The 13,155-nt window shown below is 41.6% G+C and overlaps 1 protein-coding gene across 1 annotated transcript in view; it reads left to right on the forward strand.

The window, feature by feature from the left end:
• Positions 1–512: 512 nt before the first annotated feature.
• Positions 513–13,155, forward strand: part of LOC116512083 — a 76,464-nt gene continuing 63,821 nt past the window's right edge. The window contains 5 exon segments of the mRNA XM_032222358.1: positions 513–543; positions 1,447–1,747; positions 4,033–4,170; positions 7,443–7,470; positions 13,009–13,052. Of these exon segments, the coding sequence (XP_032078249.1) occupies positions 513–543; positions 1,447–1,747; positions 4,033–4,170; positions 7,443–7,470; positions 13,009–13,052 (542 nt within the window).

Genomic DNA, 13,155 nt, shown 5'->3' on the forward strand with positions numbered 1-13,155 from the left:
GCACAGTGGCCAGAATGCAGTCCTGCAGGCAAACTCTGCCCACTGCCAGGAGTTCGATCCTCTATATAGAATAGAATAGAGCTGGAAGGGACCTTGGAGGTCTTCTAGTCCAGTCCCTTCATTAAGCAGGACAACCTATACCATCTCAGACAAGTGGCTGTCTAGTCTCTTCTTAAAAACTTCCATTGATGGAAGCACCCACAACTTCCGGTGGCAAGCTGTTCCAATGGTTAATCGCCCTCGCTGTTAGGAAGTTTCTCCTTAGTTCTAAGTTGCTTCTGTCCTGGATTAGTTTCCACCCATTGATTCATGACCTGCCCTCGGGGGCTTTGGAGAATAACTTGACTCCCTCTTTTGGGGGGCAGCCCCTGAGATATTGGAAGGCTGCTGTCTTTAGACTAGCCAGACCCCAAACCTGCGGCCATTCTTCCTATGGTTTAGTCTCCAGGCCTTCGATCATCTTAGTTGCTCTTCTCTGAACTTTTTCCAAAGTCTCAACATTCTTTTGTACTATGGCAACCAAAATTGGTTACAGTTCTCCAGGTGTGGCCCTGAGCCTCCCATCCTTCTGAGGTGGCTAAAATGAGGGCCCAGATAGTTGGAGCCAATATGCTGACTCTGTAAAGCACTTAGAGAGGGTAGTAAAAGCGACGTATACGTCTAAGGGCTAGTTCTATTGGAGTTATGGATGCTCCCTCACTGGAGGCTTTCCAAAAACAGGTTAGACAACCATTTGACCAGGATGGCATAGGGTCTCCTATTTGAGCAGAGGGTTAGACTAGAAGACCTCCAAGGCCCCCTCCAGCCCTAGGATTCTAGGTTCCTTCTCGGACGTACCTTCTATGGTTTCCTATTCCACGGCCTTTGGGTGCCCCCTGGAGAGAACTGGGGAGATCAATTTGGACTGGAAAGTGGGGTGGGGGTGGGGAATGGCACTTCAGGCCACCTGGACCCTTTGCCCTACCGCGTCTGCCCACCGGCGGCAGTTCCATCGCCCAGGAGGCCTCCGGTGGAGCAACCTTCCATACCGATTGTGCCTGTATTTATACCTAGGGGGAGATCTGACCGGTCAGAATGAAACCCTGCTCAATGGCTACTCCGTTGGGGTCTCATGGAATCTGTGGTGATGATGCCCAGTTCTTTGCATGCCAATTTGCAGCCAAGTGGGGAGGGAGGAAGAGGAGGCCAAGGAGGGGTCATCCCTCCCCCAATAACAAAGACATGGAGAGCTGCGCTCAGCCCCCTTCCCTCCACCCCCTTCACAGCCTTCAAACCTCATCCCCCCAGCCCCCGCAGAAAGGGTGATCTTGTGGCTCTCCTCCTCCTCCTCCTCCTCCTCCTTCTTCCTCTTCTTCTTCCTCTTCCTCTTCTCCTCTTCCTCTTCCTCCTCCTCCTCCTCCTTTTTCTCCTTCTCCCCACCACCTTCTCCTCCATTCTCTCCTGCAGGTGTAGACGGCAGAAACCTGGCCTTAGGGAAGCCGGCCAGCCAGTCTTCCATCCATCCCCATGACATCATTGGGTCAGCAGACAAAGCCGTGGATGGGAACTGCACTGGGGATTGGTATCAAAAGTCCTGCACCCACACCAAAAATGAGAAAAACCCCTGGTGGTTGGTGGACCTGGGGGAGTCTCATAAAATCTCGGTGGTGCTGGTGAAAAACCGGCAGGACTGCTGTGGCGAAAGGCTGTTTAAAGCGGAGGTCCGCTTAGGAGACTCTCTGGAGGACCATGGAAGAGCCAATCCCCTGTAAGTCGCTTTGAGTCATCCCCAACTGGGGTCCTCCATGTAATTAGGGCATTGACGGAAGAGACAGAATCCACAGACAGAGCAGGTGACTTTGGGGTGTTGTTGAGTATGAGATGCCAACTTTGTCCTGGGGACCAAGGTGTCCTGAGTCCATTGGTGTGGAGATTGTGAGATCACCTCCATCCTTGCTCCCCCAAGAGACACGGAAAGAACTGATACCAACTGGCTAAGTTGTGGTCTCAATTGTTGGGGCGGGGGACGGGACTGTGTGAATATTGCTGTCAACCGTGACGTGCAGTTAGGGGAGGCAGGGGAGGCAGGGCCTCACCACTGGCATCATGAAAAGAAAAAAAATTAAAAGGAAAATGGCTAAGGTAGTTGCTACAAGAGTCACAGTGGATGACTCTGCTTAGTGCTTAACTGTTTAAAAAAGCCTCTAAAAAGCGCCCTCTACAGGAGGAGGCGGAAGAACCACATGCCTCATTTAGTCTGACTTTTTGATCACTCGAGCAGAGTTAAGCAAGGGTTAAAAGCCGAAAAATTCCTTATGTAGATGAGGCACTTGGTTCTCTCGCCTCCTCCTGTAGAGGGCGGGTTTTTTAGAGGCTTTTTTAAACAGTTAAGCAGAGTCATCCATTGGGGACTCTGGCAGCAACTAGCTCAGCCTGACCTCAGCAGCTCTTGCCTTTTTCCTTTTACATTTTCATCATGGCAGCCAAGAACAGAGTTGAAATCCTCTGTGACACGGCTGGAAAAGGTATGTGGGTCGGAGGGAGGAGGAGGAATTCAAAATTAATGTAATTTGTAAGTAATTTGTGTGTGTGTGCATGTGTATGTGTATGTGTGCGTGCGCACTTTTCTTCACTCAGAGGGAGAGGCAGGGAGGGCAGCCCGCCAGCTTTCTTTCTCTGTGTCAGGGAAGCCCGCCACCCGAGGCGGGTCTTTTACCTGCCTTTGCTGGCAGGCTGGCACTTTCTTTCTTTCTAGAAAGCGGCTTTTGGCCGCCCCGGCACTATGTCTGACATAGAGGTGGGAAAGCAGTCAAAAGCCGCCCTGCCATCCCGCCTCTATGTCGGACATAGTGGCAGGGCGGCCAAAAGCCGCTTTCTTTCTTTTTGCCTCACCAGCCATAAACCTCACCGCACGTCACTGGCTGTCAAAGTTCCCCAATAGCCTCCAAAATTAAATCAGAGTCCAAAGCAAAGGATTCTTGAAAGTCCCAATCGATTAAGAGAGCTATGTTGGCACATCTGGGAAAACCCGAATCTGAAAGCTTCTCTGTTTTCCCCACTCAGTTGAAAGGTCAAGAACTTTCCCCCACAACCAAAAGGCCATCCCACGGTCCAATCTCCCACTACCATGCTGGCAGTTCCACCCATCCAGTTCCGGTCAGGTGCAGAGACAAAGGATGACCTTGTCTTTCTAGAAAGAATGTTGTTATGGCTACATTGCATCTAACTCCATACATTTTCTATGGTTTTCCCACCATAGAAAATGCATAGCAGAAGAATAGAAAGTGGGGCAGGCCAAAGATTAAAAAGAAAAGAGGGCTGCAGGCCTGAAAACTGCCTGATTATTAATTTTGGCTGTCATTTATGTTGCAAATCTACAGTAGAACAAGGGCTCCCTCTGAACTGGGTAAAGCACCTGAGATGAGGCCATGTAGCTGTGGTACAAAGGGCTTTCTCTACTTGGATTTTGGTCCATGCACCTCAAAGAGATGCTCTTGATGTGGAAAATATGCTTCCAAAGCGTTTTGGAGTGGGGATTGCAGAGTCGGGGAGGAGGGGGGGAGGAGGGGGAGGGGAACCAGGGGTTTCTGACCTTTCTGGTCTTGTGGCAGAGACGTTTCATGACCCAACTTAGTAGCCTCATCAGTGCAGGATCTTGCAGGTTCATCACTGAATGAAACCCCTTCAAGAAAACCACCAAGCTCAGGGAGCACTAGAGGACCCCGCAAGGAAAGATGGACTCGATCATTAGGTTCCACTTAGAGAAACTGTTGCGCAAGGGAGCAAAAGAGAGATTTGATAGAGCAATCGAAGAACCACACCCCGGGGAATCCCCTCAATAGGTCTTCCCACTCGGTCAATATCTCCAATTAATCGGAATATTAGAAGCACAAGGGAGGCCCAACACCAGAGGCAGCGGAGGTCGCGGGGTCTGGACAGATGCTGAAATGGGGCTGCCCTGGAGGAGTCGAGGGGGGGGGGGCTGTGTCCTCAGGGTGAGCTTGGGGTGACCAGCAGGGCTGCTCTCCTAACGTGACCTCTGTTGCCCAACAGCTGTGGGATTATCCCGAACCCCAGCCCAGGCTCCATCACCACCATCTACTGCAACGGGAAGCAAGGCCGCTACATCAGTGTCCACTTACCCAGGAAGGAGTACTTGACCATCTGTGAACTGGAGGCCTATGGCATCAAGTAGAGAAGCCACGCCTTGAATGGGGGGGGGGAATCAATGCTCCAATGAAATGCCAATTTATCTCCAAAAATCCAAATAAATGGGCTACTAAGATGCATTCTTGGATTTCCTCTGATACTTGGTCATCCAAGGGAGGGGAGATCCCCCCCTTTTTTTCTGCAATTGGCAGGGCGTCTGCTGGTGAACTAGAGAGAAAACCCTTTGTGGGAGGTGGGCGTTTCAGTGTATCCCCACCACAGACCCTGTCTGTTGTCTCCAGCAGGAACCCAGAATTTGGATTAACAGAGGGGACCTTGTAGGTCATCTAGTCCAACCCCCCACCCAAGCAGGAAACCCTACACCATCTCTGATAGATGGTAATGCAGTCTCTTCTTGAAAGCTTCCAGGGATGAAGCTCCCACAACTTCCAAAGGCAACTTCTGTTGGTTGATTGTTCTCCCTGTCAGGAAATTCCTCCTTATTTCCAAGTTGAATCTCTCCTTGGTTGGTTTCCATCCATGATTCCTTTCCTGGCCTTCAGGTGCTTTGGAGAATAGCTTGACCCCCTTCCTCCTCTCTGTGGCAGCCCCTCAAATATTGGAAGATGCTCTCCTGTCTCCCCTGGTCCTTCTCTTCCCTAGACCAGCCAGGCCCAGTTCCTGCAACCATTCATAGTATGTTTTAGCCTCCGGTCCCCTCATCATCCTGGTTGCTCTTCTCCGCCCTCTTTCCAGAGTCTCAGCATCTTCTTTATGGTGTGGTGACCAAAACTGGATGCAGGACTCCAGGTGTGGCCTTACTAAGGCTTTATAGAGAGTCATTCAGTCCTTCCTGTTGACAACTGTTTCCCCGGCCTTAATGGCAACTTTCCCAAGATTGGTATAAGATGGGTGGCTATATAAATGTTTTAAATAAATACAGAAAACTCCAAAGAACAAACATTTCTATGATGACACATTTACCAGTCTTGCAGGTGCCACACAATACTGTTGATGCCACAGAGAGCTATGGCACACATGCACTCACCCACAAATCTTGCAATTGTGCACACACAGGCCCTGAGCTACCTGTCCCTTCTCTTAAAAAACTCAGTGCGACCAAAGCAGTTTCCATGCTGTAACCAGGCCTGAAACCAGACTGAAAGGAGTCCAGATAATCGGTTTCATCCAAGGACCGCCGGAGTTGAAAGGCCACCACTTTCTCAGGATTTATAGCTCTAATAGATCTGGGTTCTCGTTTTTCTCTGTAGCTTACACCTCCCACCGCACCTTCTTCTTTCTCAATTCCACCTACAGCTCCTTCTGCTTTTTCAGTCTCAGTTGTTGTGCCACAAAATCATCTTTCCCAGTTTTCTCAGCCATTTCTCTAAAATATTCTGCATAGAAAGCTTCTGCCTTATCAATTGTATCTATCCTGTGTCTATCCTGCCATGTACATAGTAGACCTTCTGTTATGAGCCATCTATAATTAACACCTTTTTTAATCAGAACTTTAGTCAGAAATTGGTATTCTCTTCTCCTCTCTCTCACCTCTCTCGGAATTTGTTTGAGAACTACAATCTCCTTGCCTTTATATTCTAATTTTCTATCTCTCATTTTCTGTAGAATTTGTAATTTGATTGTTTTCTTAGTAAATCTTACATGAACTTCCCTTGGAAGAGCATTTCTCATTGCATATCTTGTATGTACTCGTCTATGCCATCCATCATCTTCTCTTGGGGTATCTCTAATACGTTTGTCAGAATCTTGGATATTATCTGTACTAAGTTCTCTCCTTTTTCTTCTTCTATGTTTTGAAATCTTAAGAAAAATTCAGACCTATCCATCTCCCATTTTAGTATTCCACTACTCTCCCTTTCCATGTCGCTCAGTCTACTGTCTAACTTCTCAGTTTTCTTCTCTCCTTCTTGAATTTTATCTTCAATGTTTTGAATCCTGTCTTCATATTTCATCATCCAGTTGTGCATATTTTCCATTTTCCCTTCCATTTTGTCAACTTTTTGTACTATGCTTTGATTTTGTTGTTCTATTGTCTCCATTCTTTTTTCTATACTCTCAGACTTCTTTACATCCCTGCTATTAACTCTTGCTTGCAATTTCTGTATTGCTTGCATGATTGCCTCAAAGTTTGCTCCTTTCTCTTTTTCTTGCTGAAGCATTGACTGTATTGACCTCTGACCTCCCGCAGGTGAGGAGGCAGGGGTTGTCGTTGTAGAGCCAACAGGAGTTATTTTTCTACTCATGCTCAACAATTTTTGAAGGTGAGAGGTTATAAATGCAATGAGAAAAAGGGCATAAAAAGGGGGGGAGAGTGAAAATCTGACTTAAGAAAGAAGGTAAAGGAGAGAAAAAAGAAGAGAGAGGGAGAGGGAAAAGAAAGGGGGAAAAAACTCTTCAGCCCAATTTGCTCAGAATTTAAGGCGAGCCCTCCATTGATGCCCCAATATCTTCAAAAGGAAAAGAGTTCAGAAAGAAAACATAGGGTTAAAAAAAGCAAAAAACAAAAATACTTCAAGCCACCAAAAAAAAAAAGAGAGGAAGGGAGGGAGTCAAAAAGTCAAAAGGAGTTTTAAAAAGTCAGTATCTCCCCAGCAAGATAATATAAAAATAATATAAAAACTGCCACCAAGCTAGAACAAATAAATTCAGTCTTTTTCCCCCCTAAGATAAAAGTCTTTCCAAGGTCATTCTCAGCTTCCTTTGCTGCTTTCTTATTTAGTCTAAGGTAGGATTCCAGCTAGTAAAAAGCTCCAGCTGCATAAATAAAGCCTGATTTTTTTCAGTCTGGTCAAACGGTTTACAGGGGAAATTTTTGGTAACAATATTTCAAGAACACTGGATGGCAGCGTTAGCTTGTGTTAGCTTGTTAGCTTGCATCAACTCAGTACTAAAGCTTCCATTTAAACTTTTTTTTAAAAAAAGAAAGAATAACAAAAGTTACTAAACAGCACTCTTTGTCTTAACATTAGAAGTTTTAAACAGAAAGATCAGAGAAGAAGAAGAAATAAGAGGAATGAAAATTAAAAAAGAAGAATATAAGCTACAAGCGTTTGCAGATGATTTAGTTTTTATTCTTGAAGATCCACTAGCAGATTCAAATTACAAGTAAGGTTAAATATTTGGGGATATATTTATCACCTAGATGCAGTACTCTCAAGGAGGACAATTATACTAGACTAAAGCAACAAATTGCGACTGACTTGATGAAATGGGAAAATTTACAACTATCAATGATGGGAAGAATTTCTACAATTAAAATGAACATTCTACTTAGAATTTTATACCTGTTCCAGACAATCCCAATCAGATTGGGTAAGGATTTTTTTCAAGACCTAAATAAAATAGTTTTGAAGTTTATTTGGCAAGGGAAAAAAGCTAGAATAAAACTTAAACTGTTACAAGATGCTAGAATTAGAAGAGGATTAGGCTTACCTGATTGAGAGTTATACTACCAAGCAACAAACTTGATGTGGATTAAGGAGTGGATAACACTAAAAAACTCTAGACTATTGAATGTAGAAGGTCATGATTTACGGTTGGGATGGCATGCTTTTTTATGGTATAAGGGAACTAAAGCACATGGCTATTTTAGAAGACATTATATAAGGGAGGCTTTGTTATTAAACTGGGAAAAGATTAAAAGATTACATCAGTTAAAAATTCCAGTCTGGATATCAACGAATGAAGCATTCTCATATCCAATAATATATAAAAAGGAACAAACAGTTAGATATGTTGAAATATTGAATGCCGAAGGTGAACTCAAATCTATCCAAGAGTTGAAACAAGAAGGGATAGAAATGAATTGGTATTCATATGTACAGATACAATCTAGATATAATGAAGATAGAAAATCAAAAGGTTTTTACAATAAAATGACTGAGTTAGATAAAATCTTAACAGGTACTGATGAAAAAGTAATTAAAAAACTATATGGATACTTATTGGAGGTTAAATTACAAGAAGAACAAGTTAAAGAAACTATGATAGCTTGGGGAGAAAATTTTAGGTATGGGATTGATTTAGAGAAATGACAGAAACTGTGGTCTCAAAACTATAAAATGACAATGTCTACTGCATATAGAGAAAATTTGTATAAGGTGTTTTACAGGTGGCATCTACCCCCAACGAGAATTGCAAGAATGTCCAAGAATAAATCAGAAAAGTGTTGGAAATGTCATCAGATACCTGGCTCATGCTACCACATGTGGTGGACTTGCATTGAAGCTAAAAGATACTGGACTAAAATCCACACATGGTTGGAGAAAATGACACACAAACACATAGACTTTAAACCAGAGGTCTTTTTATTGGGAATCATACCAGAAATCTATAATAAAGATTTAAAATATCTGATTGTAAACGTGTTAACAGCAGCCAGAATCGTATTTGCAAAAAACTGGAAAAATGAAACAATACCAAAACAGGAAGAAGTTATTCGAAAAATAATGGACTGTGCTGAAATGAGTAAATTGATATTTGAAATTAGAGAACAAGAAGACAAGCAATTTTATAAGATATGGGACTTATTTTATCAGTGGCTGGGGGGGAAAACTTGGAAATGAAAAATGTTTTACTCATGTTTTAACTGAAGGAGTTAAATGATAACACAATTATGCTGTGAAATAGATTAACAACGATACAATGAAAAACTGATACATCTATGAATTGAATACTTTAGAATTTTTTGTTTTAAAAAGGATAACAATGATTTTATGTATACTTGATAGAGGATTGGTGATATAATGTATAACCCTAAGAATATATTACAATGATATCTTGTTGTTGATAAATAATTCTAATAAGGGAATAATTAAAAATTGGTATATATATGTAGTGACTATTTAGAATATTTTGTGGAAAAATGAAGGAATAAGATTTCTGTTTGAATGTATGATGTACAAGGATAATAATGAACGTAAGAATACCCAATAGTTGATTGGTGGAATTATGCATAATTGAAAATAGTGACATACAAATATAAATGGTTGGTAAAAAAAAAAAGTTTCTTTCACATGAGGATTATATAAAGGTATTCTGTTATCAAATAGACAATCAAGAAAGTAAGGGAATTATGATTTATTGGGAAAAAAATAATACTAATTGTAATTGAACATATACTATACAATGAAAGTGAGGTATTTATTATACTAGATGAAAAATCTGTGATGGTAAATATTATTCGAGAATATGAATGTAAAAACACGTAACCAAACGACATGCTGTATGTGATGATGCTTTTTTTGTCTTTTTTTATTGTTGTGTGTGTGTGTGTGTGTGTGTGGTCTGTTTAATAAAAATAAAAATTTATATATAAAAAAAATCTTGGTGCTTCTTGTACTCCAGAAGAAACTGTAATAACTTTTTATGTAATAGCACCTTTCAGGATTCGGAGGAAGCGATCTGGTTCTTTCAGCTACCAGAAATTGTGTTGATTTGGGAGGTGTGAGCATGGTTGGTTCTTGCAAAAAACAACATGCATGTTGCTCTTGGCTCACAGACAGTGATGAGGTTCTGATGTGGAAACCAGTTGGCATCTGGGCAGGAAGAATATTATGTCCCTGTCCAGAAGAATCCCTGAACACGTGGAAAGAGGAGGGGGGGGATCCTGTAGAACGAGGGTTGTGTAACGTGTCCTAGTGTTTTCTGAGAGCTTTTTGTTTTCTATATAAAAAATTTTATTAACCATTTCCATAACATATAATCACATGTAAATTATTACATAGGCAATATCATGTTATAAGAGAGGACAATATACATGTGCAATCATATTGCTTTAAAATCAAGCCTAATATACTTCCCCCCCACCCTCCCCCCCAAGCCCCCACAACCTACCCCCCCCCCCCCCCGACTTCCCAGAACCCGTACACGGCATAGATCTTTAACAACCACAGTCTAAGATATATTGATAAAAAATAAAAGTAAGAAGTTAATAACATCTTTGCGTTGAACTTAGCTCCTCCTCGCTAAACTAACTTTAGACAATTTAAATCATTCCTAATCTTAAGGATAGGCTATCTGGAATTTCTTAGTCCCATATTTATTTTGAATATAATCGATCCATTTTTTCCAGTCTCGTTTATATCTCTCATTTGAATGGTCTTTAAGATATGCAGATATTTTAGCCATCTCAGCTAAATTTGTGACTTTCAATGTCCATTCTTGGGTCGTAGGCAAATCTTCCTTCTTCCAGTATTGCGCCACCAACAGTCTTGCTGCCGTTATTAAATGCAAAATCAGGTTAACCTCTACTGCTGTACAGTCAGTAATTATACCTAACAAGAATAACTGAGGAGTAAATTTTATCCTTTTTTAAAGAATATTTTGTATAATCCACCATATTTTTATCCAAAATGCCTTAACCTTTTGGCAAGTCCACCATATATGGAAGTATGTAGCATCAAGAGAACCACATCTCCAACATTTGGGTTGTAAATTCGAATACATAGAAGCCAATTTTTTAGGATCTAAATGCCATCTATAGAACATCTTGTAAAGATTTTCTCTGAGGTTTTGGGCTTGTGTAAATTTCACATTTCTTACTCAAATTCTTTCCCACGTATCCAACATTATTGGTTCTTTAATATTTTGAGCCCACTTTATCATGCAATCTTTAAGTAATTCTGTTTCAGAATCCATCTGTACTAATACATTGTATATCCTCTTTATATGCATTAAGCTTTGATCTCTTATTTGTTTAAATAGATTATCCTCAATTTGGATAAAACCAATTTTTTAATCCATTTTCCACCTGGCCTGTAATTGCCCATACTGGAACCATGTTTGAATTACCTTCTCCTCTTTTAGTACCTCGAAGGATTTTAGTTGTAATACCCCCCTTTCCAGGGTAAGAAGCTGTCTGTAAGTAATTCTATCCTGTTTTTGTGCTATATTCATATTTTCTATTGCATGTCTAGGAATTGCCCACATGGGTATATTGTCATTTAATTTGTGTTGATATTTTTTCCAAACCCGCAATAAAGCATTCCTTAAAATATGACTTTTAAAATTTTTGTCCACTTTTTTGTTAAATAACAGGTAAGCATGCCAGCCATATACCAAGTCATGTCCCTCAATATTCAGTATCCTATCATTGGTTAAATCGATCCAATCACTGATTACGGATAATACTACTGCGTCATACTATAATTTTAGATTGGGTAATTTCAAACCTCCCCTCTCACGTACATCTTGCATTATTTTTAACTTTACTCTCGGTTTCTTTCCTGCCCATACAAATTTATTAATACCCTTCTGCCATTCTAAGAGATTCACATCTTTTTTAAGTATAGGTAACATTTGGAAAAGAAATAAGAATTTGGGTAAGATATTCATTTTCACTGCCGCTATTCTTCCCAACAAAGATAACTGCAACTTCTCCCATTTTTTCATCTCTATCTGTATACTATGCCAAAGTGGTTCATAATTATACTTATATAATTTCCCATTTGAAATTAAGATATTAACTCTGAGATATTTGACCTTTTTGACTATTTCACATCCTAACATTCCTCCTAGTTCTTCCTTTTGTTTAGTATTCATATTTATAGCTAATATTTTTGTTTTCCCTAAATTTATTTTAAAACCAGACACTTGACCATATTGATTAATTGTATTCATTAAGATCATACTGGATTCCTGCGGTTGATCCAATATTATAACCAAATCATCCACGAAAGCACGCACTCTGTATTCTTGCTGCCTAATCTTAATTCCATTTAGACCGTCCAAGCCCCGTATTTTGTTCAGCAATACTTCCAAAGTTATAATAAACAATAGTGGGGACAAGGGACAACCCTGTCTTGTACCTTTTCCAATTTGAAAAGAGTCTGTTAAACTTCCATTGACTATAATTTGAGCCGTTTGCTGTTGATATATTGCTTTGATTGATTGTAAAAAACTTTCTCCTATTTGCATTTTTTGCAATGTTTTCAACAGGAATTGCCAGTTAACTCGATCAAAGGCTTTCTCAGCGCCAGAAATATGAACGCAGCAGAAATTTGATGAAAAATCTGTGATGGTAAATGTTATTCGAGAATATGAATGTAAAAACACTTGTAACCAAACGACATGCTGTATGTGATGATGCTTTCTTTGTCTTTTTTTTATTGTTGTGTGTGTGTATGTGGTCTGTTTAATAAAAATAAAATGTATATTAAAAAAAAAAATCTTGGTGCTTCTTGTACTCCAGAAGAGACTGTAATCACTTCTTACATAATAGCGCCTTTCAGGATTCGGAGGAAGCGATCTGGTTCTTTCAGCTACCAGAAATTGTGTTGACCTTGGAGGTGTGAGCATGGTTGGTTCTTGCAAAAAACAACATGCATGTTGCTCTTGGCTCACAGACAATGGTGAGGTTCTGATGTGGAAACCAGTTGGCATCTGGCCAGGAAGACTATTACGTCCCTGTCCAGAAGAATCCCTGAACACGTGGAAAGAGGGGGGGGGGGAATCCTGTAGAACGAGGGTTGTGTAACGTGTCCTAGTGTTTTCTGAGAGCTTATTGTGAGCTGGAGGGGAATGGAGAGATTCCTGCTACAGAGCCGTGTATTGTCTTTGGCTATGGGAGAAAGCCAACCCCTGCTGGAGATGGGTCATCGTCATGGGGTTGAGAATACTGGAGAGAAGATCATGTTTGTTAAGTTGGTGGCAGATCTTGGAGCAAACCAAACCAAAAGGTCCACGTGAATTGGGAAAGAGGCCAACCTTAGCTCTGGCCTCCTGATTGGCTTGGACTTTGTGAGTCAGGTCAGTCCCACCTGGGGGGGAAGGGAATACAACCGAGGCTGGTCAGAGGGAGGTCCGCACTCACCTGAAGCATCTGCGGGTGGAAAGAAGCTCTCCTTGTTCACCCTCCAGGGAGGACTTCCAGCCCTCTGGACATCGCCAAGAGACCGAAGGAGGTGAGTGGCAGGTCTCCATGGCCAGTCCTGATGCTCAGGTGTGTGGAGTAGAGGCATCCAGCTCCTCATGCCACGCCTTCCCTGATCTCTCCCCTCCTTGCTT

This window comes from Thamnophis elegans, chromosome 8 (genome assembly GCF_009769535.1).
Source record: "Thamnophis elegans isolate rThaEle1 chromosome 8, rThaEle1.pri, whole genome shotgun sequence".
NCBI classification, from domain to species: domain Eukaryota; kingdom Metazoa; phylum Chordata; class Lepidosauria; order Squamata; family Colubridae; genus Thamnophis; species Thamnophis elegans.